This window comes from Fundulus heteroclitus, chromosome 12 (genome assembly GCF_011125445.2).
Source record: "Fundulus heteroclitus isolate FHET01 chromosome 12, MU-UCD_Fhet_4.1, whole genome shotgun sequence".
In the NCBI taxonomy this organism is placed as follows: Eukaryota; Metazoa; Chordata; class Actinopteri; order Cyprinodontiformes; family Fundulidae; genus Fundulus; species Fundulus heteroclitus.
In genome coordinates, this window is record NC_046372.1 from 29,000,368 (window position 1) to 29,025,309 (window position 24,942).

General features: G+C 40.7%; 2 protein-coding genes across 4 annotated transcripts in view; one reads left to right on the forward strand and one right to left on the reverse strand.

The window, feature by feature from the left end:
• rasa1a (RAS p21 protein activator (GTPase activating protein) 1a) overlaps positions 1 to 19,562 on the forward strand; it is a 45,314-nt gene extending 25,752 nt beyond the window's left edge. For 2 of the 3 annotated variants that reach the window (XM_012861321.3, XM_036144401.1), the window contains exons 2-26: positions 2,700 to 2,852; positions 5,243 to 5,378; positions 6,478 to 6,548; positions 7,095 to 7,212; positions 8,653 to 8,684; positions 9,067 to 9,119; positions 9,237 to 9,387; positions 9,703 to 9,781; positions 10,040 to 10,163; positions 10,270 to 10,426; positions 10,529 to 10,616; positions 11,474 to 11,554; positions 11,860 to 12,017; positions 12,118 to 12,194; positions 12,276 to 12,448; positions 12,541 to 12,700; positions 12,982 to 13,124; positions 15,292 to 15,407; positions 15,516 to 15,602; positions 15,728 to 15,795; positions 15,882 to 15,970; positions 16,564 to 16,641; positions 17,293 to 17,427; positions 17,519 to 17,598; positions 19,477 to 19,562. In XM_012861321.3, coding sequence (XP_012716775.3) covers positions 2,700 to 2,852; positions 5,243 to 5,378; positions 6,478 to 6,548; positions 7,095 to 7,212; positions 8,653 to 8,684; positions 9,067 to 9,119; positions 9,237 to 9,387; positions 9,703 to 9,781; positions 10,040 to 10,163; positions 10,270 to 10,426; positions 10,529 to 10,616; positions 11,474 to 11,554; positions 11,860 to 12,017; positions 12,118 to 12,194; positions 12,276 to 12,448; positions 12,541 to 12,700; positions 12,982 to 13,124; positions 15,292 to 15,407; positions 15,516 to 15,602; positions 15,728 to 15,795; positions 15,882 to 15,970; positions 16,564 to 16,641; positions 17,293 to 17,427; positions 17,519 to 17,598; positions 19,477 to 19,525 — 2,656 coding nt within the window. In that variant the 3' untranslated portion in view covers positions 19,526 to 19,562. Of the gene's footprint in view, positions 1 to 2,699; positions 2,853 to 5,242; positions 5,379 to 6,477; positions 6,549 to 7,094; positions 7,213 to 8,652; positions 8,685 to 9,066; positions 9,120 to 9,236; positions 9,388 to 9,702; positions 9,782 to 10,039; positions 10,164 to 10,269; positions 10,427 to 10,528; positions 10,617 to 11,473; positions 11,555 to 11,859; positions 12,018 to 12,117; positions 12,195 to 12,275; positions 12,449 to 12,540; positions 12,701 to 12,981; positions 13,125 to 15,291; positions 15,408 to 15,515; positions 15,603 to 15,727; positions 15,796 to 15,881; positions 15,971 to 16,563; positions 16,642 to 17,292; positions 17,428 to 17,518; positions 18,493 to 19,476 lie in introns of those variants that run through there. The other variant, XM_036144400.1, reaches the window with a different exon arrangement.
• Positions 18,582 to 24,684, reverse strand: ccnh (cyclin H). Its single transcript, XM_012861324.3, has 9 exons — positions 24,241 to 24,684; positions 24,041 to 24,163; positions 23,878 to 23,951; positions 21,684 to 21,897; positions 21,430 to 21,593; positions 21,261 to 21,331; positions 21,051 to 21,156; positions 18,830 to 18,893; positions 18,582 to 18,753 (listed from the first exon to the last, which is right to left on the reverse strand). Exons 1-9 carry the CDS (start codon positions 24,355 to 24,357, stop codon positions 18,727 to 18,729), a joined length of 960 nt encoding a protein of 319 aa, XP_012716778.2. The 5' UTR covers positions 24,358 to 24,684; the 3' UTR covers positions 18,582 to 18,726.
• Between the last annotated feature and the right edge of the window lie 258 nt (positions 24,685 to 24,942).

Sequence of the window (24,942 nt, forward strand, 5' to 3'; positions counted from 1 at the left end):
TAAAAATTAAGCAATGAAAAGCTTCAAGGTAGAAAGATTTACCTTTTTAAAAAAAAAAAAAAACAACAAAAAAAAATCAACCTTGATAGAAATATTAAAAATAAACTAATTCAGTTAAATTTAAAATATTTTATGTATATTTTATAAAGCTAATACAGGGGAGTGACAAAGAGAGGCAATAAAGAGGCGTTCAAATGTTTGTAGACAAGAACAGATGAGTCAGAATATGTTTTTACAAGCAACTGAAGTGATATAGATCATACAAAAAATTATTGATAGATTATTTGACAGTAAAAATAACAACAATAATAATAATAATAAGCTTTGAAAATAACATGATGGGTGACTGCATGCTTTTGATCATGATGTAGCTGCTCATGTCACTTAAACACGCACGCACCAAGGCACACTCGTTGGTACACCTCCCACTGACTTCCATTCATTTTCAATTGCTTTCTATGCCCTAACCATGAACCTTACCTTAAACCTAAGGTCACAGGTGCATACCTAACACTAAACTTACCCTAAACTCAATTTGCACCTTAGACCTAAACCTCAACATTAGCCCAATTTGCTTTGTGAGTACCTTGCACTATGTCTTCACAATGCCAGTTGTCCACAGAACAGTGGTCTACTGTCAAGTTTTGGTCCCCATAATGATAGCTATATATGTCCACACACACATCCTTTGTTTAAAATACTGAGGGCTGTGCCTTTACTTCCATTGACATCCATTCATTTTCAACCTTTTCTATGGCCCAATCCTAACCTTTACCAGCATATACCTAAACACCTTAGTCCTAAACCACCCTAGCCCAGAAAATGAGGACAAAACAAGGTCCTCACTTTACATTAAAGTCCTCACTTGACTTGTAAAAAAAATGAGAAAATTGTTTTGCTCACTCAGCTGCAAGTACAAGCACACACACCACACACACTCTCCACCTCACAGGTTTTAGAAAGTGTGAGTTTCCTGTTCAGAGCGCTCTTACACAAATCAGTAATTGGCTTGATGCCCCGTCACAACTTCGCTATTCTCCAACACGACAGAGCCTGTGCCTAAAAGTCCGCTGTCACTTAATGCTGTTTTGTTTTGCAGCAGCAGGGATGGGACCTGTAAGTAGGGCGGAAAACTGAGCAGCTTGTTAAAGTTGACCATCTTCCTGTCAAGTCTCATCAGTGCAGTGGCGTACGCTGCATGTCTTGCAAATGCAGACTCAACATGGATTACTAAGACTGGCTTCGAGGAGCACAAATCATAACTGAGCCTTGATTATCATTGAGGTTGTTTTTCATAGTATGGCCGATTCTGTGACCTATAGTCAGTATATATATATATATATATATATATATATATATATATATATATATATATATATATATTCACACTGACCTACATGAACCAAGGAGAAAACATTACCGTTTATAGCCACAAGAGGGGCTCTAGGCTTGTGAAAACCATATGCTGCTCCTGTACCAATTTATTGACATTAAATGCAACATTAACATACAACGAAGACTGAACACATGTTTGTATGTTTTTTTTTTTTGTTTTTTTTTGCTGTTTCAGTCTGCATTCACGCTGCAGAGCGTTATGTGGAACCAGACCAAGACTGAACCCTGGTATTGAGCTGTCTGTGAAGCTAATAACAGCTAGCGCTAGCTTACAGGTCTGTCGTCCGGGTGTTTTACAACTTCGATGATACACGTGAGCTTTACGTTGCTCTCAAACATCCGTGTCATACTTTTAACTTAGCACGTAGCACCGTTACGCTCACTGTTTAATTTCAGCGTAACTTTGACAATTTATCCCATTCATCCTCCCACGTATGTTCCATATTATTCAGCCAATTGTGGATGCAGTTGTGTAATTTGTGCATTAATTGCCTTACAAGATTATATGGTAATGGTAAATGATCCAATTTTTGACTGATTCGATTTATATTCCAGAGCCACTTATAGTCTGAAAAATACAGTGTGCATATAGTAGGCGACAAGAAGTGGGGCCGAGTTGCGGCTGGAGTGGAGGTACAGAGAGTCGTGGCCTGTCATACCTCTTGTTTTGGTCTACAGACAGTGCTCAAGCCCCACCCAGTGGTGAAATAATGCTTGTTGCTCCTTTAACGTTATTAATGCTGTTTCTGTTTGTTTTTTGTCTGTGAAACTGCACGGTTTTCTCATTTTTAATGATATCACCAAAGAAATCCCAGCAGCTCTCTTGCTGGATGTGCTTTCTTTTCAGCACCTTGTCTGTCAGCAGCCTAATGGTTGAAAGCACATTTTCTCATGTTTTCTTTACAAGCACAGACCTGTGCTCCCTAAACCAAATGGAAGCTGTTTTAGGTCTCCTGTGAAAACAGCTGCTGCTGCTGCTGCACCTCATTCTGTCTCAGTGCTGATTTTTTTTATTTTTTCTTCAGTTCCTTTGCCCTATTTTTAGGAGACCAAGAGCATAAAACCCAAAACACTTTGGACTTTTAACATGTAGTGGTTAAAACTCAAAGAATGGTTAAATTTTCAAGGGTGGTCTATTGATGTTTGCCTCTCAAAAGACATAAATATAAGCATTTAAGACAATGGGCTTTTCTTTTATTTAAAACTAGTAGTCTATCAGTGTTGTATTTTATTATTTTATTTTTTTTAAATGCTTACTATTTCGATACTTCCCCTTTATTCATTCTGTCGTCTGTCTTCTTCAGGTGGTACCATGGCAAACTTGACCGAACCATCGCGGAGGAGCGTTTACGCCAGGCCCGGAACCCTGGCAGCTACCTCATCAGGGAGAGTGACCGCCGGCCCGGTTCATTTGTTCTGTCTTTCCTCAGTATGACCAATGTGGTCAACCATTTCAGGTATGTTGGACAGCGTGAGACCCTTTTCCTCAACAAGACGTCTGTTTTTTAAATGTAAAACACTAAGTTAAATGCTTAGAGAGAATATGTAGCACAACATATTCCGGATTTTCCAGAATGTTTTGCAAAGACTATCAGAAACCCCTGTTGTGCAACATTTATCGAGACAATGCAGCCTTTTAGCTGATAGGTGTGAGTCAGTCTAGGATTCACAGCATGGTTATTCTGTCACAGCATTAGCACAGCTCAATCTAAAATGGTGAAAATTAGTTCACTGCCTTTTTTCTTACCCAGAAAAACAACAATTATCTCATTGCTGCCCCTTAAATACTGTGAATATTGACTATTAGGACAATCTTAATGCTGTTAAAGACACGGAGAGTGACAGAACACGTGAGCGGTGCGCTGGTTGTAGTCAGTTGTTTTGTCTACACTTGGGCACAAAAGTATTCATACTCTTGGCAGATTTATGTTGAAAGCAATTACTTAATTTTACCAACTTGTTTTTCTTTAACTAGAAATAATATTTGTTAACGTTTTGGAGCGGCCCAATCTGAGTTGCAACTTGAATCTGATGAGGAATCTGTGGAGCAGCATTTAGTTCCTATGCTCCACTGATCTGGAACAAACTTCCAGAAAACTTTAAAAATGCGGAAAGCCTGAGTTCCTTTAAATCGAGATTAAAAACACATTTGTTTAGGATTGCCTTTAACTGTTCTAGTTAAACTGTTTTACTGAAACATCATTAGTTCAACTTTGTAGTCCAACTGTTTTTAATGTTTGCTTTTAGTTTCTATTCTCCTGTGTTCTATTTTGTTTTTACATTTTATTCCTACTTGCTTTTATTCTGTTTTATTTTCCTATATTTTAATCATGTAAAGCACTTTGCATTGTCTCTGTAGTGAAATGTGCTATACAAATAAATTTGCCTTGCCTTGAAGGGACCCAAAGATTAGGATGATAAGGAGGACTTGGAGCCCATCACCTAAGATCCGTTTTCAAATGCCAGTTGAAATGTGGCTGGTGTCATATAAGAAGGCTTTGAGCTAGGGCTGGACGATATATTAAAAAAACATATCCATAAAATAGTAATCATATTGTTTGATATCGATAATTATCAACAAATTCAAATTGGATATTTAAGTGCAGCCCTGATCATTTTATGCTGTTGCTTAGCAAACTGTTTTTAGATACAGAACACACAAACACTGAATTTAACCTCAAACTTTTATTAAACCAACTTTTGACCAAAACTTTTATTAAACCAACTTTTGACCAAAACTGCAAGTAAAAAAAAAAAAAAACGTGTGCTCTCTGAACTCTTTGAAGGAGGCTAAGCTTGGTTCCTTGGTCTGCTTTTGTGATTGGTTGGGAGGATGTAACATTAATCTACATGGGTAGAATGCATAAGGAAGGAAAACTGTTGATGACTTGCTATTTGTTGCCAAAACTAGTGGAAACGTTGGTCAACAAAAGACCAAAGTTAGAAGCCATTCAAACATCGGCGGTTCCAGTACGAGGGTTCTTTCAGTGAGAACGTGCTGTGAGTGGCTTGGCTCGGCCAGAGAACAGGACAGGTTGTCGTTCGTTGTTGTTTGGTCCCGTTTGATGGCTGAGCCAAACCACACGTGTTGTTTCTCCATCCAATAAACCCTCGTTCTGGAAGCGGTGCAGTTCCAGTTCCTTTGAACTGTTCACATCAGCCCTGACGATCCTCTGTGCAGACCTTGTTCATGTTTAGGATCAGGAAAAAGGTCAGCTAGTACCTCTGCAGACCCCACACATCTGCACACTGTTTAGACTTTAACCTACAGGGCGGCGCCACAGAGCACAGAGTCAGGGAGGCCAGACCGGCACCATGAATATTTGCAATAATCCAGCTTTATCTTGCCATTTAAAATAAAAAAAACACAATTTTTGTCTGTCTAAAACAGTATGTTTTGTTTCCCCTTTTCTGTATTTATATTTAAAATGGCTTTGTTGCAAGCAAAGTGGAACCGAAGTAAAAACCCTCGCTTGTGTGCAAAAACGAAGCCGATTCTGGTTCTCAGTATTAGTCAGTGTGCACTCCAACACTGTTAGACGTTGGAGTTGAACGTTTGAGTTAAAAACTGTGCAGTGTAATCAGTAGCCAGTAGATGTATATTTTCATAATAAATCTAAATATACAGTAGATCTAACCCCATGCAAAAGTAAAATGATTAAAATGAACTCCAGGTTTTCCATGGTGGAAGTTTACAGTTCAGTGGGTCCTGCATGGGTGAAGATAATCTGATTGCCCCCCCCCCCCCCTCCTCCCCCCATCAGAATGTCATTCTTTTCCAAACTGAGGGAACTTGTGTTAAAAAAAGAAAAATCGGCTGTCTCATAATGCTGTTTTTGTTTTACAGGATAATTGCCATGTGTGGGGACTATTACATTGGTGGTCGACGGTTCTGTTCCTTATCGGACCTGATTGGTTACTACAGCTACGTGTCTTGCCTATTAAAAGGAGAGAAACTCCTGTCACCAGTGGCACCTCCAGAGGTGAGAGGGACTGCCCGGCTTTAGATTTGTTAACAATCGTCTGACCTTTTGGTAAACTGTGGAATTTGTCTTGATTATTTTTCTACGTTTGAACGCTTTAAACACAAAAATGGATCACGTTATAGCGCTCGACTTTGGGTTAAATGTTCTGCTAATTCACAGAAACAAGCAGGAGACGGTCAGAACAAAGTCAGTTAGAAAAAGACTTGAACTCTGATTAAAACGACCAAACTCATAACAAAAACAGTTATAGATTATACTTTGTCAGCAGTGTTCTTACCTGTATTTTAAAATGGGACGGGTGTAGGAGCCGTGACACTTTGAGCTATTTTCCAGCTATTTTTTTTTTTCTCTTTTGTTTTTTGGTCTAATGGGAATAAGAAGAAATGTTCCTCGCTCATTTTGAATGGTTGACATCGCCAGAAAGCCTGTGAAACCGTAACTTCTAGATAGGGCTGGGCAATATGAGATTTTAAAAATATTGAGATTTTTTTTCCCCAGAGATATAAGATGAGACTGTATATAGTTTATATTGAGACGGTCTATGGCGCATTTTAATTATGCTTTTAGGTATTCCAGTATATCTTTCAGCTGTTTCTCATATTTATCTACGGCTGTTTAAGAAATTTGCCTGAGAGACATCTGGGATAAAGCTTTGATTCAGAGATGCCTTTTTATAATTACTTGCTGAAAAGAAAAAGCTATCGAGATAAATATCATATATCAGCATTCAGCCTGAAAACATTGATATATTTTTCATAAATAATAAATGAAGTTGAATTTCCCTCATCAGAGTTGATTTGTCTTATGGATTGTGCCAAGGTTTGGGGGGGGGGGGGGGGGGCGGCAGGGATTAAAATGTGAATCATCTTATTCCTTTTTCCCTTTTGTGGTCAGGCAGTAGGGAGGTCATTTGAGGCTAATGCTTATCATACTGCTTATGTAGAGTCAACCTGATAAATGTGTAGTTGTTTAACTTTATTTGGTAAAAATCTTTAAAATTTTTGGAGATGTTGTATGAATATTGATTTTGCTAGATCAAGGCTAATAGGCTAATTTCTTTAATATCTTTTTTTATTATTATTTCAATTTCCTGCAGCCTGTAGAAGACAGGAGGAGAGTCAGGGCCATACTTCCATACACCAAAGTGCCAGATACCGATGAGATCAGGTAAGCACTTATCAGACCATTTAATGTAAACCCCCCCCCCCCCCCCCATTCTCAGATTCTTTGTCAGAAACACTTTCATTGTTACGCTGCATATTCAAGCACACATGAGCACACACAAACGTCCCCTGATTTAGTTTTTTTGTGGAATGCTCCAGCAGCCTGCAAAGCACATCATCTGACTTATTGAAACACGGTTGTTAAGCTGCAACGTGCACACTCTCTGATGCTAGCGTCTCTTATCCCCCGTTTCCTAAATCTGATAAACATCTGTCTAAAGTCAGCCAGAGAAGTCGGTGTGCCTGCGAGCCTTAAGCTTAACAATGCAGACGATGTGCAGCATCCACCTTCTAACTTTTCAAGCTGCTGGAGACACCTGCTGGCCACACTGTAGTATTGCAATCTACACAAAATAATGACTCAGTGTCTACTTAATGTTCTTTTGCTACATTTTCTCTACACCGGGGGGGCAAAATGCATGTGGCAGATATTCTTCTTTCATTGTGATGGAGTAAAGTTTGGTCCTGATGTTTCAAATTGTGCCCTCAGCTTCCTGAAAGGAGACATGTTTATTGTTCACAATGACCTGGAGGATGGCTGGATGTGGGTGGCCAACGTTCGCACGGGAGAGCAAGGGCTCATCGTGGAGGATCTGGTGGAGGAGGTGGTAAGTTAAAGACGTGGCAGACGGGCCGGGGCCTTTGTAGGATCCACAGAGCTGTCAGAAAAATTTACACCAAAACCCAAGACACTAACAGAATGCAACTTGTTGGTTATTACGGTTATAATAAAGTCACAACATCAACTGGTATACTGGTGATACAGATTTAAAAACAGACTTGATAGGAATGCAGAATAAGTTGTGATTTTTGCTCAGACTCTCCTGCTCTTTGTAGAGTAACGGCAGCATTAGAAGCTGATATTAGTTGACGACTATCAGCTCAGGTTAATCTTTTCCAATTTTCTTTTTCTTCTGAGCAGTTTTTATTTAATTTATTTGGATTTTAACAAACCCCGAGGTTGCGGGCCAAAATCGAAAAACATTAACATAAGCCAAATGCAACTTTGTCAGCTTAAGTTATGAAGTTATGAAGCAGGTAAAACAAACTATAAAGCGATCAAATATTTGTAAATATGCACAGTTATAAGGTGTTAAAACCTTGAGTTAAAATATCATGGCTGCACTGGTTTTGTACTGAATCGATAAAATGTGTAACATGATTGGATTGCCTTTACCTAAAATAGATGCACTATTCGTATTTATACTTTGCTTTTCTGATAAAGATAAATTAGGGAAATATTTTGCCGCCTAAATCTCACTGCCGCTCAAATAATACATAAATACTTTGCCGTTATGCTCTTAATATGGAAAAACTGGTACTATAAGCTGATAACTATTGGTAAATTAGTTGGGCTATCTGCTCGGGTAGCCGGCCTGCAGTTGGCAGCTCAACACACATGTTGATTAGCGTCATAGGTGGCATTCGATTAGTTGTCACACAAAGGTTTTCTCCGTTATCTGGAAGGAAGAATTCCACAAAAAAACAAATTTATGATTCCTGCAGAGCAAAGGAAACGTGTCTGAACCTTCTTTCAGCCATCTGACCTGCAGTGCACTGCAACAGGCGGGCGTAGATGAATGCTCCTTGAGACTTTGGACACGTTTTCCTTTTCTCTGGCATTTCTGTAACTGGGCTACAAGCTGTCAGAGAAATAATCATAGTGGTTGTGTAATGGTAATTTAAACCCTTGTTGTACCTTTTTATTAATGTTAACTGGTTCGTGTCCACTTAAGGAACGCAAGTATGCCTTAAATGCATACAATAAAAGTCTAAAAGGCAATATAAAAGCCTTAAATTTAACTCTGTGAGACGTTTGAAACCACTTATCAGACTGAACTCTAACCTCTGAACAACATGTTATATGCTGATATAATAACCGACTCATGCTTGGTGGCAGATGTTTGTCATGATCACTTGTATGGGAAACTAGTGATTCAGATTTAGTTGAAATAAATCCTTGTTACACCAACGTAGCAACAGTTTAGCTTATTTAGTGTTCTGACACGTTCAAAACAATAAGTTTGTCTTCACGTGTTCTTTTGCAGGGCCGAGAAGAGGATCCACACGAGGGAAAAGTGTAAGCTGCTCTGCTCTGAATTTATGTTTGATTTTTCTTGATCAGCTCAAAACATTTCAGAACAGGTTATTGAATTCTATTTTTTTTTAATCATCAGCCAATCTTTAATTTCTTCTAGTTACTATCTTTGTTAAGTCTGATTATTTAAAAAGTTACTTCCGTGACGTTTTGTTGAGATGCTGACGGAGGCTAACATGGATCTGGTCAGCTGAGCGTCTCTATATCCACATATTCTCCTGCTTGACCTTAACACAGGAATCATTTTTAATAATTAACTTTTAGTGCAGAACTGATTTACATCATCTGAATGTCTCAGTGTGGCTGACTTCGTTTGAATCTGTTTCCCTTTTTTTTTTCTGCTTTTTTGCACTCTCACCTTTAGCTGGTATCATGGAAAGATCACCAAGCCGGAGGCTTACACCCTTCTTATGTCAGGTACCATTTTCTTTATTTTTGTTAATTGTCTTTACTGACTACACATATTTCGTATTTTGCTATTTATGAACAAGAAGTTTCCAAACTTAACTTCCTCACCCTGTTGTAATGTCTTAGTTGGCCAGGTTTGCAGCTTCTTGGTCAGACCGTCGGACAACACCCCTGGGGACTACTCCCTGTTTTTCCGCACTAGTGAAAACATCCAAAGGTTCAAGATCTCCCCAACGCCCAACAATCAGTACATGATGGGAGGGAGGTACTATAACAGGTAGGGCTGCCACTGTGCCACCATGCAGGAATGTAGCACATGTCCCAACTGCATCTCTTTCTTGTTTCTATCACATTCTATTATGCATTTTGACGTGTAGTTTGTCATGCAAATAATTTGCTACATTGCAGCTTAATTTGATTAAATTGACACTTAATAAATAGAGAGAGAGAGAGAGAGAGAGATTTTTTTTAAAAGTGCTTTGCAATGATGTGTATCGGTACTGTATAAATGAACTAAACTGGACTGAATTTTCTCTTTGGGAATTGAGTTGGTTTATCTTCCATTCATTCTTTTTTTCTTCTTCTGTGGCAGTCTTGACGATATCATTGATCATTACAAGAAAGAACAGATCGTTGAGGGCTACACCCTGAAGGACCCAGTTTCAGTACAGGTAAGAACGAGATCTGGTTGGTGAAGTAAACCGTGGTCTTCATTTACCCGCATGAGAAAAAGCCAACAAAGCAGTTAATTGTTATTTTGGAGCCACTATCCAAGCAACATATTTCTGCTGCTGAAGATCTAGACTTAAGGATTGTCTGTGGTGGAACATTTATTGTAAATCTATATGGCCATTTGAGGCTATTTGAATGAAAGACATACATTTTCTCCAGTAGTTGTTTTGTAATGGGTGTATTTGTATTCACTGTAGCACCAGGAGCAAGTGCTAACTGACATCACGGATGGGAGAGAGATTTATAACACTATAAGACGGAGAACAAAAGATGCTTTCTACAAAAACATAGTCAAAAAAGGCTATCTCCTCTTCAGCAAAGGTATCCATCTTTGTACTGCAACATTTGCAGCTTTGTCTACATCACAAACTCCGTTTCTTAAGTCGCATAAAGGTAGAGGATTTAATTTGTTTCCCTCTGGTTTCAGGAAAAGGAAAAAGGTGGAAGAACCTGTACTTCATCCTGGAGGGCAACGATGCACAGCTCATCTATTTTGAAAGCGAGAAGAGAGCTACCAAACCCAAAGGGCTGATAGACCTAAGCGTGTGCTTTGTGTACGGGGTGCACGACAGTCTGTTTGGCAGGTGACCACGGCGCCTTCCAAGACCACACACATGAAACACAATTAGTTTTATCTTATCCTAAGCAGAAATGTAAAAATCCTGTTTTCTGTTTGATGTTTTCAGGCCAAACTGTTTCCAGATTGTTGTCCAGCACTTTAGTGAGGAACAGTACATATTCTACTTTGCGGGAGAGGCCCCAGAGCAGGCGCAGGTACTACTAAATAGTGTTTAAAAATGTATATTTGTGCTGATCCGGTGATACATTTAAATGTGACTAAAAGTGCTGCCCAAGGTCCTAAAACGGAAAACATTTAGCTGCTTGGAAGATCCCCTCAAATAAACTCTTTGAATGATTATAAACTATTTCAGCCCTCTTCTTGCATCCGTCTTTCTAGCACAGATAAGACCTTTATTTAGGGTTAGATTATGTTACATTCAGAGCTAAGGAGAATGTCTGAGTGGTTTAGCACCAGAAATGAACATTAAAGTGAATAGGTTAATTATTTAGAGGAATGTTAAAGCTCAAGTTGTAATAAATTAGGTCAGGTTGACAAAGACCTAAAATGCAAGTGTTACACTCAGAATTGAGTCATGTTGTAACTCCCAGCTCGACCACTCAGTGGAGCTGTTGTTTCATTGTTAGCCACCGAGCTGAATGATAACGGCACCGAAGATGGTTTCTACATTTAGCTCCAAGCTGTAGTTTCCTATGATTTATGTCTGCTAATTTCTAAAGTCTTCATTCATGATTTTGTTTCTGAACATATTTTTCCTTTTTTTGCCTGTATTGCAAGAACTGCTTGTCTGTCTGGCTTCCCAAAAACAGCCTCAGAGTTTTAGATTATAGTTATCAAAAGCTGTTTTTTAGAATATTAACAGGAAAATGCGTCATTATGCTTGACAAATTATTTTGAAAAGGTCAAGAAATGTGAAATGTTTCTCATTTTGGACCTTTATTTACTTGTTTATTTAGCTATTGAAAATTGTATTTTATTTATTTTAGCTTTTACACAGTGCTGGCTGTATTGTGTCTTTCAGATGACATAAACCTTGTTCTGTTTTTTGCAGGATTGGATGAAATGCCTTCAGACGTTCTGTAGCAACCTAAGAAAAACAACCGTACCAACATCCAACAAAAGGCTTCGGCAGGTATGCTTATCGTCAGTCTTTGTGTTCGTTAGATCGTAGCAAACCTACCTGAGACAATCTGAAAATGTATTTGCACTGAAACGTACTTCATTTTGGGGATTTTCCTTTGAATCTCAACTTTCCCTGAATTAAGGGGGCTTCTATCATGCTCGTGTCAGAAAATCTGACTCAAACCACCCAGCTCATTTTTGATTGGCCGACAGACCCTGACAAGCGTTGCCTTTTACCTGTCAAACCTCCCAGTGGCATTTAATGCAAAAGCTGCCATTCCTCAACATTTTTATATGTGTTGACGAACTTGTCAGGTGAGCAGCCTGGTGCTGTATGTGGAGGAGGCCCACAAGCTGCCGGCCAAGTATTTCACCAACCCCTACTGCAACATCTACCTGAACAGCGTCCAGGTTGCTAAGACTCATCCGAGAGAAGGGCAGAATCCCGTCTTCACCGAGGAGTTCATCTTTGAGTAAGTCTTTGGGGTCTCCCACCACACTTTCCTCCTCTTGCGTTGGCTCGATCTTTCCTGTTCATGTTCGCGCGGTTACAAGACATGTTTCTCCTTTCAGCGACCTGTCCAGTGAAGTAAACAGATTTGAGATCAGTCTGAGCAACAAAACGAAGAAGAGCAAAGAAAGTGACATCTGTAAGCACAGCAGCAGCTCTTAGTGGATTGTCATAGAGCTCTTTGCCTCACAGCTCACGTCCTTTTCACGTGTCCTTGTAGTGTTCATGCGCTGCCAGCTCGGCCGGTTGCCGAAGGGTCAGATGATTGATGAGTGGTTCCCCCTGAGCTCCCACGTTCCTCTGAAGGGCATAGAGCCGGGCTCTCTGCGGGTACGCCACCGCTACTCCATGGAGAAGATCATGCCTGAGGAGGAGTACAGTGAATTCAAAGAGGTCTGATGCATGGAAAAGTGCGGCTGATTGCGATCTCATTTCACCCGTCAACAGCGTCGTTGACTCAAAGCGTTGTCTGATGTTGTCTGCAGATGATCTTGCAGAAAGATTTCCATGCAATCTACGCCTTAGCCAGTGTTTGCGGTCAGGACCGCACGCTATTGGCGAGCCTCCTCCTGCGGATCTTCAGACACGAGAACGCTGAAGCACCCCTGCTGAGGACCCTCAACGACAGAGAAATTAACATGGAGGGTAAGGAGCACAGGCCGGCGTCAACACCGTGCCGCAAGAGCCAACACGGATCAACTATATGCCAGAATTGCTTCACTGCCTCCCTCAGGAATTTGGATAAATATGAAGGGATCATTTAAAGCGAGGGCATGCTGGCACAGGTCGTCTTTGCTGTTTAGCAGCAGATTGTTTTGCAGGTGTTACCACAATTCTTAGGTTGACAATTCATGTGACGTAAGCTGAGCAATGTGTGTGATTCACTGCTGTTTGTGTAACATTTTTCGTTTGCCGACCCTCACCAGATGAGGCAACAACGTTGTTCAGAGCGACCACACTGGCCAGCACGCTCATGGAGCAGTACATGAAGGCTACAGCCACGCCCTTCGTCCACTATGCGCTAAAAGACACCATCCTCAAAATCATGGAGAGCAAACAGTCCTGTGAGGTACGACACAACAAACTTCTTGTTGCAGCCGCTGCAAAATAACGTCTAGTTGTCAGAATTCACGTGTTGTCTGCTAAAATAAAGTGACACCTAGTGCCTTGCTTCAGAGTCATGCACCTGGCTCTTTTTTCACATTTTTTCTGTTGCAGCAATATATTTTATTGGGATTTTCTTTGCACTATACCCACCTACATTAGTGCTTAATTTTGAAGAGAAAGCAAAGTGTTCCAATTTTTAAACAGTTTTTTGCCTGTAAAAATCTGAAAAGTGCAGCAGACATTTGCATTCAGTCTAAAACATACAAAACTGCTAACAACTGCTGACCTTCATCTTGGTATAACAGCTATTCTGTGAAGGCCTCTAAAGGTTAGCTTCTTTCGTTTATTTTATTTTAGTTGATAAAGCCCTTTACAACAGCCATAGTATGTTACAATAAAATCATGAAAAATCATTTAAAGAGATAAATCAGATAAACCGAATGAAAGAATAATGAATGACTACATCTAATTTGCATATTTTTTAAATACATTTGTGACTCAGGCTATAGGACAACTTTTGGCAAAATGAAAAAAAAGTAATCAAAATAGTGATTAAATGTGTTTGGTACTAAAAATGACCTTTTATAACATGATTCATGAATGTTAATACATTGCCTGAATCCACACTGCATAAAACAAAGTACCAAAAAGACATTTATCAGAGGCACACAAAGTGAACGAGGCGAATAAGTGATTGAAGCTACGTGAATCGAATCCAGGGCATTATTTCAGTGCAACAGTTTCAGAGACAAAAAGACTACTTTAAAAACTATATTTATGTGACGAGGCAGCAGCAGCTGTGGTGTGCCTGTGAGACAGCTGAGGGAAGTAGGCACCTCTCATGGCAGCTCTCAATGCTGCCTGTATACAGTACCGAAAGCACCAGTCGTTCTGGAGTCAAAGTCGGCATTAAAAAAAAAAAGTGGATAAAAAGTTCGCTTATTGCTGGTTGCTTTTTGACAGAAAATTGCTAGAAGGGTCTGAAAAGTGGCTAAATATAGCAACAATGATGCTAAATGGGCAACACTGGCCTGTCGGCTCTAGTTTTCCTCCTCTCCTGAGCTAGTGCGGTACCACCAGCCAGCTTAGCAGCCAGACAGGAAAGAGCAGGCGGTGTTGGTTTTAAAAAAAAAAACATTTTATTGTTTCATGATATTTAAATTAATTTAAAATATAGGAAATACATAATATAGGGTGAATATATATTTTTATTGTGGTTGTATTTTAACTAGCACTTTTCTTTTGGGCTCTGTATTTATTTATTTTATTTTGTAAAACAGGTTGGTCAATGCTAGGCTTTGTTGGAAGGTACTATATAAGTAAAGTTTTATAAACTAACTGGTCGGTCAAGGAAATCCGTGATCAAAGAATTAAGCAAAAGCCCCTTTGTTGGATGGAGGAGCCACAGAAATCCACAGCTCACATGGATAGCTGACAGGATGACTACTAGTGATGCTCTCCACAAATCTGGAAATAGGACAAGCAGAAAATAGTTCATAAAAGCCATAAGAGGTTTTGTTTTCACTTTGCTCTAGTCTGTAGGGCAGTGGGCAAGAACTTATCCTCTAACCCTGCATGTTCAGAATCAGAAATGGTACGCAAATAAGAACTGCAGGTTCCACCTGGCTCTTGTTTTAAGAATAACTAGATCTGTTTGCTGGAAATAAAAAGACCTGACTGAATTGGTGCCGATAAACATGCATCGATGTCCGTGCTCCAGCACACGCTTTTTTGTTGGCATGAAATCAAGTTCTGCTGAAACATGGTAGTGAGCCATTTATTCAAAACAGATGTGTGGGATCAGAACCGTCCAAAACATGAGCAGTGGACCTTTGGGACCAGGTTTGGGGACCAGGTTTGGGGATCAGTGGGGGGCACAGCAAACATGTAGAAGAGCGACATTTGCTCTCCATTCAATCTCTCAGAAGAATGGATAAAGCATTTTTTGGTCTAAATCTGCAGGTGTAAATCCGACTTTGGGTTGGTCAATGTCATCAAATCCCAGTGAAAGACAAGGAACTGGGTTGTAATGTGACGAAATGTGAAAAAGTTCAATGGAAACCCAGAAATGTAATCACAGGCATAAAGAATTACCAGTAACTAATCTCCAGTTGTCCTTCTGTTTCAAGTTGAATCCTTCCAAACTAGAAAAAAATGAGGATGTTGCTGCGAACCTGGCTCACCTTCTCAACATATTGTCTGAGCTTGTGGAGAAGATCTTCATGGCTGCGGACATCCTACCGCCGTAAGCTCAGACGCTAACACACACCTTTGCTGTGCAAAAACATTCTAGAATAATTGCACTGAAGCTGAATCATCTTGTACCTTCATCATTTTGGATCTGTTGCTCCAGGACGTTAAGGTTCATCTACGGCTGCCTGCAGAAGTCGGTTCAGCGGAAGTTCCCCAGCAACCATACCATGCGGACAAGGGTTGTTAGGTAAACGGAGAGCTTTGAACCGCGTGGGGCGAGACGTTGTTCGGCCTAAAGGGCAGATGTGTCTGCAGTCAACGTGGTTTGTCCAACATACGGTCTGACTAAATCCATTATTTTCCTGTTTTCAGCGGCTTTGTCTTTTTAAGGCTGATCTGCCCGGCCATCCTCAATCCCAGAATGTTCAACATCATAGCTGGTAAGCATCTTTTGAAAACTCCTGTTTTCTGTTAAACATTAGAGACATGCTGCAATCTCTTATCTTACTCCTTTTTTTTTCCACAGACCCCCCATCTCCAACAGCAGCCAGGACACTTACCCTAGTGGCCAAGTCTGTCCAGAATCTGGCCAACCTGGTTGAATTTGGTGCCAAGGTAGGGCTGGACAGTTAATCGCAATTTTAAAAAGCACAATTTTTTGGGTACATGACAATTAATGAATAAGACGCGTCCTTTGAAGTGGGTTTGCCTCCATGTGGAAGGGAAGAGAGTTTCAGCGATGAGATAATATCATTTTATGACTTGTTTTCCAGTTTATATAATCATACTTTTTGACGAGAAACTTTCAGGAATCTCACATAGCATTACGTAGCGGTCAAAGTGTTCAATACACAGACTTGTTTGTTGGCTGCATTTTGCACTTTATGTTCAACGAGGATTGATGTGCAACTCACAAAGCTATTCTCTTGAATAATAATATTCTGATTAATAAAACAGGTCAATTTTTTGTTGTAAATAATCTTTGTTTACAAACATCTTTATCTACAGGGGATTTTTGTTGCTTGTGGTTAATGCAGAGAAAAGTCATAATTATATTGCAATTATGGTTGAAATGAATCACCACATTGATTTTTGGCAAAATGGCATAGCCTTATTCTTAGGTGTGAAGCCTTTCCTGTTTAGCTTTTATTTTGAGTTTTGTGAACCTTGGTGGTGTTTGACCTTTTTTCTCCACTGTTCTTGGACAGGAACCCTACATGGAGGGTGTGAACCCCTTTATTAAAAACAACAAGCATCGGATGATTATGTTTCTGGATGAGCTGGGCGTGAGTATTTTCCTAATTGTTATGAAATGGAACAGAGATGATTGGCTGATTTAAGAAGCAAAATAGTACCTGTTGTTCATAAACTTGTTAGCTAAATACTAAAGTGTGGTCTTATGTGGCGATGCACCAATCAGAATTTTGTGTTGTCTTTGTAAGGTTTTTACGGCCTAATTTGATGCCTAAACTATATTGTTTTAATATTGGTGTTTCGTTAAATTATTTCGTTTTTACATGGGTTTTTTTTTTTTTTTTTTTGGGAGTCTATATCCACAGGTTTTATTCAGTTTCCTTTTATTTTTATGTTTCTACCTGTTTTTAAAGTGTATAGTTTTATTTCTTGTTTTACTATTTTTATCACCTAACACTTTGATTGAAGCACTTTATAAAGTTCTTTTTAACCCTGCACTCCTAAGGTTTCTGTCAGCCTGACCTGTTAATGTTTCAATATGATGCCTTTACTGAATGGAAAAAGATCAGATTTTTGAGTCTCTAACCAGTCAGCGATCACGCCATTTTGTCGTTTCTGTTTCTAGCATAAATTTGCATTTACCTTGGTCATATCTGTTGTGTAGGAGAAACGTTTTCTTACATTCTCTGCTCTCTCAGCCTTTTTTTTTTTTTTTTAAACATGAAAATGACTTGTGTTTGTAGAACGTCCCTGACCTCCCTGAACAGCCGGAGTCCTTCAGGACGGACCTGTCGCGTGACCTGGCTGCTCTTCACGAGCTCTGTGCCACACACTCGGACGAGCTTCGCACTCTGAGCAACGAGCGGGGTGCTCAGCAGGTCAGACGCTCGCAGGAACAATTCGCTCTCTTTCCCCAGAGTTCACGGCGTGCTCTAGAAGTAATCATTTTCTGATTTTTCTTTTGTTCAGCACGTCTTGAAAAAGCTGCTGGCCATCACGGAGCTCCTCCAGCAGAAGCAGGCTCAGTATGCCATGTCCAACAGCAACAGGTAGTACTGCAGTCCATTTCCCCGTCTTTGCGCCAAATCACCTCCCCTCCCCGGAGTGCTGCCCCCCCCCACGCGGAGACCTAGCATGCTCTTCCCTCATCAGTGGAACCACTCTCCATCATGTCTTCGTCTGATAGTCCCACCCATCCTCACCTACCATCTTGTCTTGTTCACCACAAAAGAGCTATGCAACAACATCTCAGTACAACAAGCAACTTGGCTCCTAAAAACAGAAAAAGGAAAAAAAAAAAAAAAAAAAACTTGCACCAGTGACTGATTGCTACGTGTCTACCCTTCGGACTTTGTTCAAAACTGATGTGGGTGCGTTTCGTCCATTCACCAAGAGGACCAAAATCTAAGGTTTTATGGGTTCCTTGTACCTACAGTGCTTTACGGGCACAGATTGCCAAAGTTACGGTCCCACACTTTGGACTCAGTCTGAGGAAACTGACATGAAGAAGCTAGCGCTCTCAAGCCCCTTTAATGGTAAACTGGATTCTGAGCAATTCTGCTTTTTATACTGTAATTAGTTACTGATTAATTTTAAAGGTGACAATATCTGCAAAACGCTGAAAGAGAATTGTTCTTTTCAAAGTCTTGCAGAAAACTTATTTTATATTAATAAAGTCTCTTGCTGGAATCATGAGTATATATGTGAGATAAGCTGAATTTCTTTTTTTTTTTTTTTTTTCCCCCCCCCCAGGTCATAATTGTATCAGTTCTATTTGATTATTTGGCTATGGCTTCTTTTTTGGCTTTAAAACATCCCTATTGCCAGACAGGACACATAATCAAAGAAACCAAGTAATACAAAGTTTACTGCAGTATTTTTTTTTTAAATACTACAGACTGTATAACAGACATGCATGCACTTATTAAACTGTTTTTGTAAAATAGATTATGGAGTCATTTGTTGTGCCGCAAAAGGGTGAGATGTGCACTATTGTGTGGCACTTGAGTTAGACAAAAATATCAGGGAAAACTTGTAGAAAAATACCTTTATTCTCTCTGCATGAAAAAAAAAATGCAACCAAAATGTGCACTTCATTTCGTGGCATTTACCACACCTTATAAAACACTGGAGTAAAGCAGGAACCTTAACAGCTTAATACCCTAATCCAATAAAGCTCATAGGAGGTCTTCATCAGTCCAGTCCTGAAATGATACAAAATGTGTCTGATTAAGATTTCTGGAGAAAAAAAAAGTTAAAACTCAAGAGAAAAAGTCTGACCTCTTCAGTCAGACGAGGTTCTTTAGCCACGTGGTCGTCTTCTTCATATCCTCTTTTTCGTTTGCTGCAACAAAACACTTTATTAAAAAGTGAGGCCAACTGTTTTTACACAACCATTTTCATTGTTGTTAGGTAGTGTTTAGTTTCCTCTGTGCCTTCATACATGTATGGGGTGCCAAATGTGCCACAAACAAACTGTTAAATATCATTTTAACGGTACTCAAACATGGCAGTTGTGATGTTTTAATTAATTCAAAAATGCCGAAATATTCTACTAAAAAGAGCTAATTATTTCAATAATTGTTGCGGCTTCTCAAGAACAGCAAGTCCAATTCTGGCAAAACATAATACATATAGCCAGTAACTGAGTTAGAGAAAAACAATTCAGGTGCACCAGGAAAAAGAACAAAATTATATATTAACCAATTTGTTTTTGCCTGCATATTTATCCATACATTTAAGCAATAATTTCTTACCCTGTGGCACTTTTGGTCCTCCATAGTAGCTGAATGGTAGATTGCTCATCGTCTCATGGTCATATAGCCTAGTGTCCACCCCCATATGTTTCAGTAGCTGGAATCTTTCTAGAGTAAAACCAAGCAGGTCCAGCCTGTGTCTTTCACAAATGTGTTCATTTTATTTTACAGGACAGAGTGCACCATCATGTCACTAGCTGCTGCCATCCAGGTAATGTGAGTTTTACGGCTTTCCGCCTGTGACTCCTGTTATCAGATCACGCAGCCAAAGTGACGCCTCGTCCTATGAGTTGCGGGACTGAAGACTCCAAGCGAGTTTGTAGCTTTTACTGTGAGCGTGTGGCGGTGCAAACGCAACGCGACTGTTCCCCGTGGACAAATCCTTGCTGCATATCTGAATATCGTCTCTCCAAAGCCCTCGTCTGAATCCCAAATCCGTCATGAACTTTGACACAGAGACCTTGCAGAGAGGACTACGCTGCCCAAATCGGACCTTTTTTTTATCCTGATGTTTTTAAAATCACTTCCTCACGAGTAGTCATGGGAAGGAAGCAGACTTAACGGCCTTCCTGTTCGGCTGCTCCTCTTTGGACAAACCGTGGAGAGTACGTCGTCGGAGGGGAGAAAATCCAAAGCGCTGAAGTAGCGATTTCTGCTCTCATCAGGGAATTTAAACATAGCACCTCTTTCCAAGACAACACGAGCCTTAATTCCCTTTCTACTCGCCGTCCTTTCACCCGATTTTTGCTAAATTACCAAACCGTTGTAACTCGCACTGTATGTTTCCTTGCAGCACGTACACAAGCTATTTTGTTTTTTTTTTCTTACATATGCTGCTTTTGTATGTTATGTACTTAGGCTTCTAAAGAAGTACTGTTCACGTAGGATGTAGCAGAACAGTGCTGAGAGAACATAGAACCTGTGCATGTGTTAACCCTGAATGGATCCTGCTATAGTGTGTGGGCCTACATAGATGCTGCTCCGACAAACAAGTCACCTTTACTCCCATCTATGCCTTCGGATGGAAAAACAAACGCAGTGTTCCCTCCCTCCCTCCCCTTCTCACTTTGCCGCCAATACGGGTGGCGTTTCCTCAGTACACCTTTGCTACGACTGTTTTTCATACAACTCTGTTCTGACGTCGCGCCACACGCAGTTTAGTCAAGTTTATAAAGTCGTAAGAGTTGGGCCTCTCGCGTGCCGCCCGAGGACTCGAGCCCGCTGCAGAGTCTGGACCTGTGCCTGCCATAGCGCGGACGTTTTACCAAACGGTAAAACTGTAGCTGCACTCAAGATACCGCGGACCTCACGAAGCGTTAGCGAACCACTGGAGGAAAATAAATAAATATTTGAATCACAACCACTAAGCCTATAAAGTCTGCAACTGTACCAGTGTCAGAGATGCTTTGTGTGTGAATGACGCGAGTAGCGCTCCGGCATCTCTGTATTTCTGTACAGCTGACGTGTTCCTGTTTATTTTTCTACCCGAGACTGAACCTTGACCCTTTTGCATCTTAGATACGACAACCTGACTCAAATAAAACTCTTACTACATACGACTGAATACCTGCAATTATTCACCCAAGCGTGGTGTGTGAAAAATCCAACTTACATTGTTATGTTATTTCAGTTGTGAGACACTGTTTACATTGTAATATGAAATAGACTATTTTACATGCCATCCTGCACATTCCACAACTATTTGAAAGCATTCATGAAATCTTGAGCTTTCTTTATCTCCTTACTTGCTTGAAGCGCTAAATTCAGCATGAATCCTCTCCAGCTTCTGTTTGTAAAAGTTCACCTCCTCCTGTTTGGGAAGCTCATACTTCTTCAGGAGGGTTTTCATCCCTGCATAAATGGAGACAAGACACCTTAAATCAAATCAGAAGTGATCGTTAAATAGCTCAGCGTCGCCATCTTGTGGTGAGAAACTGGAGGTGGCCTTTACTCACGTCGCATGGAGTCGTACATCTTGGAAAGAGTCTCTTTGTCCTCTTTCAGGCCCAAGAATTCAGTCAGGTAGCTATGTGGGGTAAAAAGTGCCGATTTGGTTATTTATCAAAATTTCTTTCTGATTGATATTGGGATGTTTTTAGTTTGTTTTTTTTAAAAGTGGTCTACCTTTCCATGTTGAGACCAGCTCTGGAAGCGCTGTTTAGGATGGCGGTCAGAGCGATCTGGGACGGAGAAAACAGAAGCCCTGCATCCGTCATGGCTGCCTGGGTTAAGAAGTCATCGGCACTCTTCCTCAGCGACTCCGGGTTCTCCAGGATCGGGTATCGAGTCTAAGAGGAGGAGAAAGTACATCCTATAATAAAATGCTGTGCGATCAAGGATCTTAATTGTCAATGATTTCCTGGAGACAGAACGCACACCTTGAGGTCTATGAGCAGACCCTCCATGGGTCTGTAGGGGTTGTGGACCACCAAGTGAAAATTGAGCTGCTGGATGAGCAGCAGCTCATACTCTAGGATTTGCTCTGCGACCCTTTCCTGTCCTGCTGGAGTCTCCTGCAGCAGATTTGCCACAAACTGGGTACTGGACACGTTGAATTCATCCACCTTACAGGACAGGTATGCACACGTTAGCCTGAAACAAAGTAGGAAAAACAGGGCCAGGAATATGAATATTCTGTATATGATTGAATTTGACTTAGTAAAGTGCCTTGAGATGACATGTTTCATGAATTGGCACTATATGAATAAAATTGAATTGAAATAAATTGAATGAATGCTGAGTATTTAGCTCCTCTGCTTAACTTTAAACAGTGAATAAAGAGACAAATCATTAAAAGTTTAATGGCAGGGTGTTTAATATATCCAATCTATCAATCTAGTGGGGTTTACCGTCCTCTAAAAAGTCAAGGTCAGATTTAAGACCCAGATATCAAAATGTACTTCCTACAAAAGGCCTAAAAAGCAGGAACAAAGGTCTGAAAGTATCAGGAACTGACAGATCTGACAGCAACAGGATTGTTTCTATTATGTGTATCAACAGCTTGTAGGAAAAACATAAGGCATACAGAGGTTTTAAAGATTCACAACCACTAAGTTTTTACACCAGTGATCCAACAGTGCCTTAAATGACACTAGTGTTAGATATGATCTGAAACTACAGGTTGTTGAAAGCAGTTACTGGCAAAATAACATGATTCATAGAAATTGTGGACATCAGAAGTGACATGCCATTGAACAATAGGGACTGATGAAGGAACACTGGTCCGCCATCTTGGGGACATCCTGCTCACTTCGAGAATCTGGTGAGACATTCTCCACTGACGTCATGAAGGTACACTCCTGTGCATGAGTTTACCTACTAGGTTCTATAAAAACGCTGATGTCAACTTTGTTCGGGGCGCTCTCATTTTCCATTTTTCCTGCATCTTGATCAATAAAGGGCCTCAATTCTGATATGTACCATTTCTGTAGCTTGTTTAGATTAAATGTGTTTAAAGTATAGTTTCTGTTCCGAGAGTCATTTATTACTAAAAAAGTTATTTATAAATGAAGACTGCTCCTCCAGGGTAAAAGGATCGGGAAGACCGCTGATGGGGTGGTAATTATTAACACTAGGTTGTGTTGGAGTTGCCTTTTTTCTGTTGCCCCTTTAGAGCTTTGTGTAACAGAGCTGCCTGTCCACAGTTGTTGGTACTGCAATTTTCCCTTAAAGAAAACAAAGACTACTTTGAAAATATGTTTGGTCACAAAAGGTAAGTACAGTCAGTGTGGAAACTGGGTGCTGAGTCACTATTATTAAAGGTGGCGATGGTTTAAAATTACAGATGACAAATAACAAGCATGTCTTAGACAACTGCAGGCTCAACTCAAGCAGATAGGCTAAATGAACAGCTACTGTCAGCTTCCTATACCCCCCAGTGATAATCTGCTGCATAAGTGTGCACCAGAGTCATGACAAAACGAAACTCTTTGCACATCTGTCTCAGCAGCAGTTATGTGGGCCAACCACCTGTAAACAACACTTGCATTACAGGTTGTGAAAAGGTGGGGAACAAAACAATTGCAGACATGCCATATTGATGTTTACACAGGGGGGAAAAAAGCACATGATGCCGAAGTCAACATGCGGGACGGCTGTCACTGTGTCCCTGCTGAGCAGCGCTGACCTGAAGCATGGTCCTGCAGTGAAGGAGTTTATAGATTGGTGCAGCTCTTCCTTCCCAACAATCAACGTGGCAAAAACTAAAGATGGTGATTGAATTTGGGGGGGGGGGGGAAAAACCCATAATCCCCTTCTTTTAGGATTGAGAATGAAGCAGTGGAGCCGGTCAACGACTACAACTACCATGGGACTTCTGCAGATGACAAACTGACCTTTGCAGTCAGGACTAACAGGTTAAAATCTCCCTTTTCCCTGCAGCTGTTGTTCTCCTGAACAAGTGATCAATCTGCTGTTTTTCTGTGTGTCTGCGTGATTGTCGTATAATTGTTCACCTTTTACTCCTAGCTGGACAACAAATTGCCCTACGGGGACAGTAAAGCCTCCTTGAACCTATATTTGCAAAAGAAGCCCCTGAAACCTCACAGTACTCCCTAGATTAGCAGCGTTTACATGATAATCCTGGGGTGATACTCCATGATCGAGTTGTTCAGGTAGAATCTCCTGAAGTACATGATGGCTGTGCCCTGCAGAAGAGAAGAAGCACGCAGTTCAGTTGTCTGCTGGTGATGATTGGGTGTGTGTGCATGGCGGAAAGCTTAGCATGGAACCTCACCACCACAGACTTGGGCATCACGGGTTTAAAGGCGCAGCAGAAGTCCAGCAGCCTCCTCTCGTAGTGTCGAAACAGCGCGTCCTCCTCACGGCGCTCCAGCAACATGGCGTCGCCGGCAGCCGGCTGATGCAGCAGAGAATGGAGCAGATGAAAACAAAAACACGGCACACATAAGGTCAAGTGCTGCTGCTGCTGCTTACCTTTCCACTTTCCAGTGCCTTCCTGCGGAATTTCTCATTGGCCGCGCACCTGAGCTGCTCCAGCTCGTCCTCGTTTTTATAGATCCAGAACTTCTTCTGTGAGCTGTTGTGGAACATGGCGGCTTCTCTAGCAAAAAGACGACGAAGCCGTCCTAGCGACGCGGAACATACACACGCGAAAGAGAAAACCCAACAAGAATAAGCATTAACGAAAAGAAACGGACCAACGTTAGCTAGCCGAACACGTTCGTGTATCTCGCTACGCGTCACTCCGCTAAGTGACGTCGGTGTGCAACCGGAACCGGCGTCCAGATAACCGGGCTGAATCCCGTTAGAACGCTAAAGACGGTATTTTATACAAGAATGACAAGCTAGAGTGAACTAAACACACGGATCCGACCCCGTCACCATCATTGAACGTCAGCTTTAAAGTCCCCCAATGATGACGCAAAATCCTACCGTAACTTGCTGATATCTGCGTACTACCGTAATGCAGGGTTATCTACGCGCAAGAAATCTAAGGGGTCCAGAAAGTGCCAGGAGCGCAAAAAAAAAAAAAAAGTTTTGACAAAAATTACACCATTCCTAAAATAAAAACACAAAAAAACACAAATAAAAACACAAAATGAAGAAATATTTAAATGCAATTAGGAAACAGCATCATACTGTATAATCACCAGTAGCTTGTGAGACGTTTAGAAG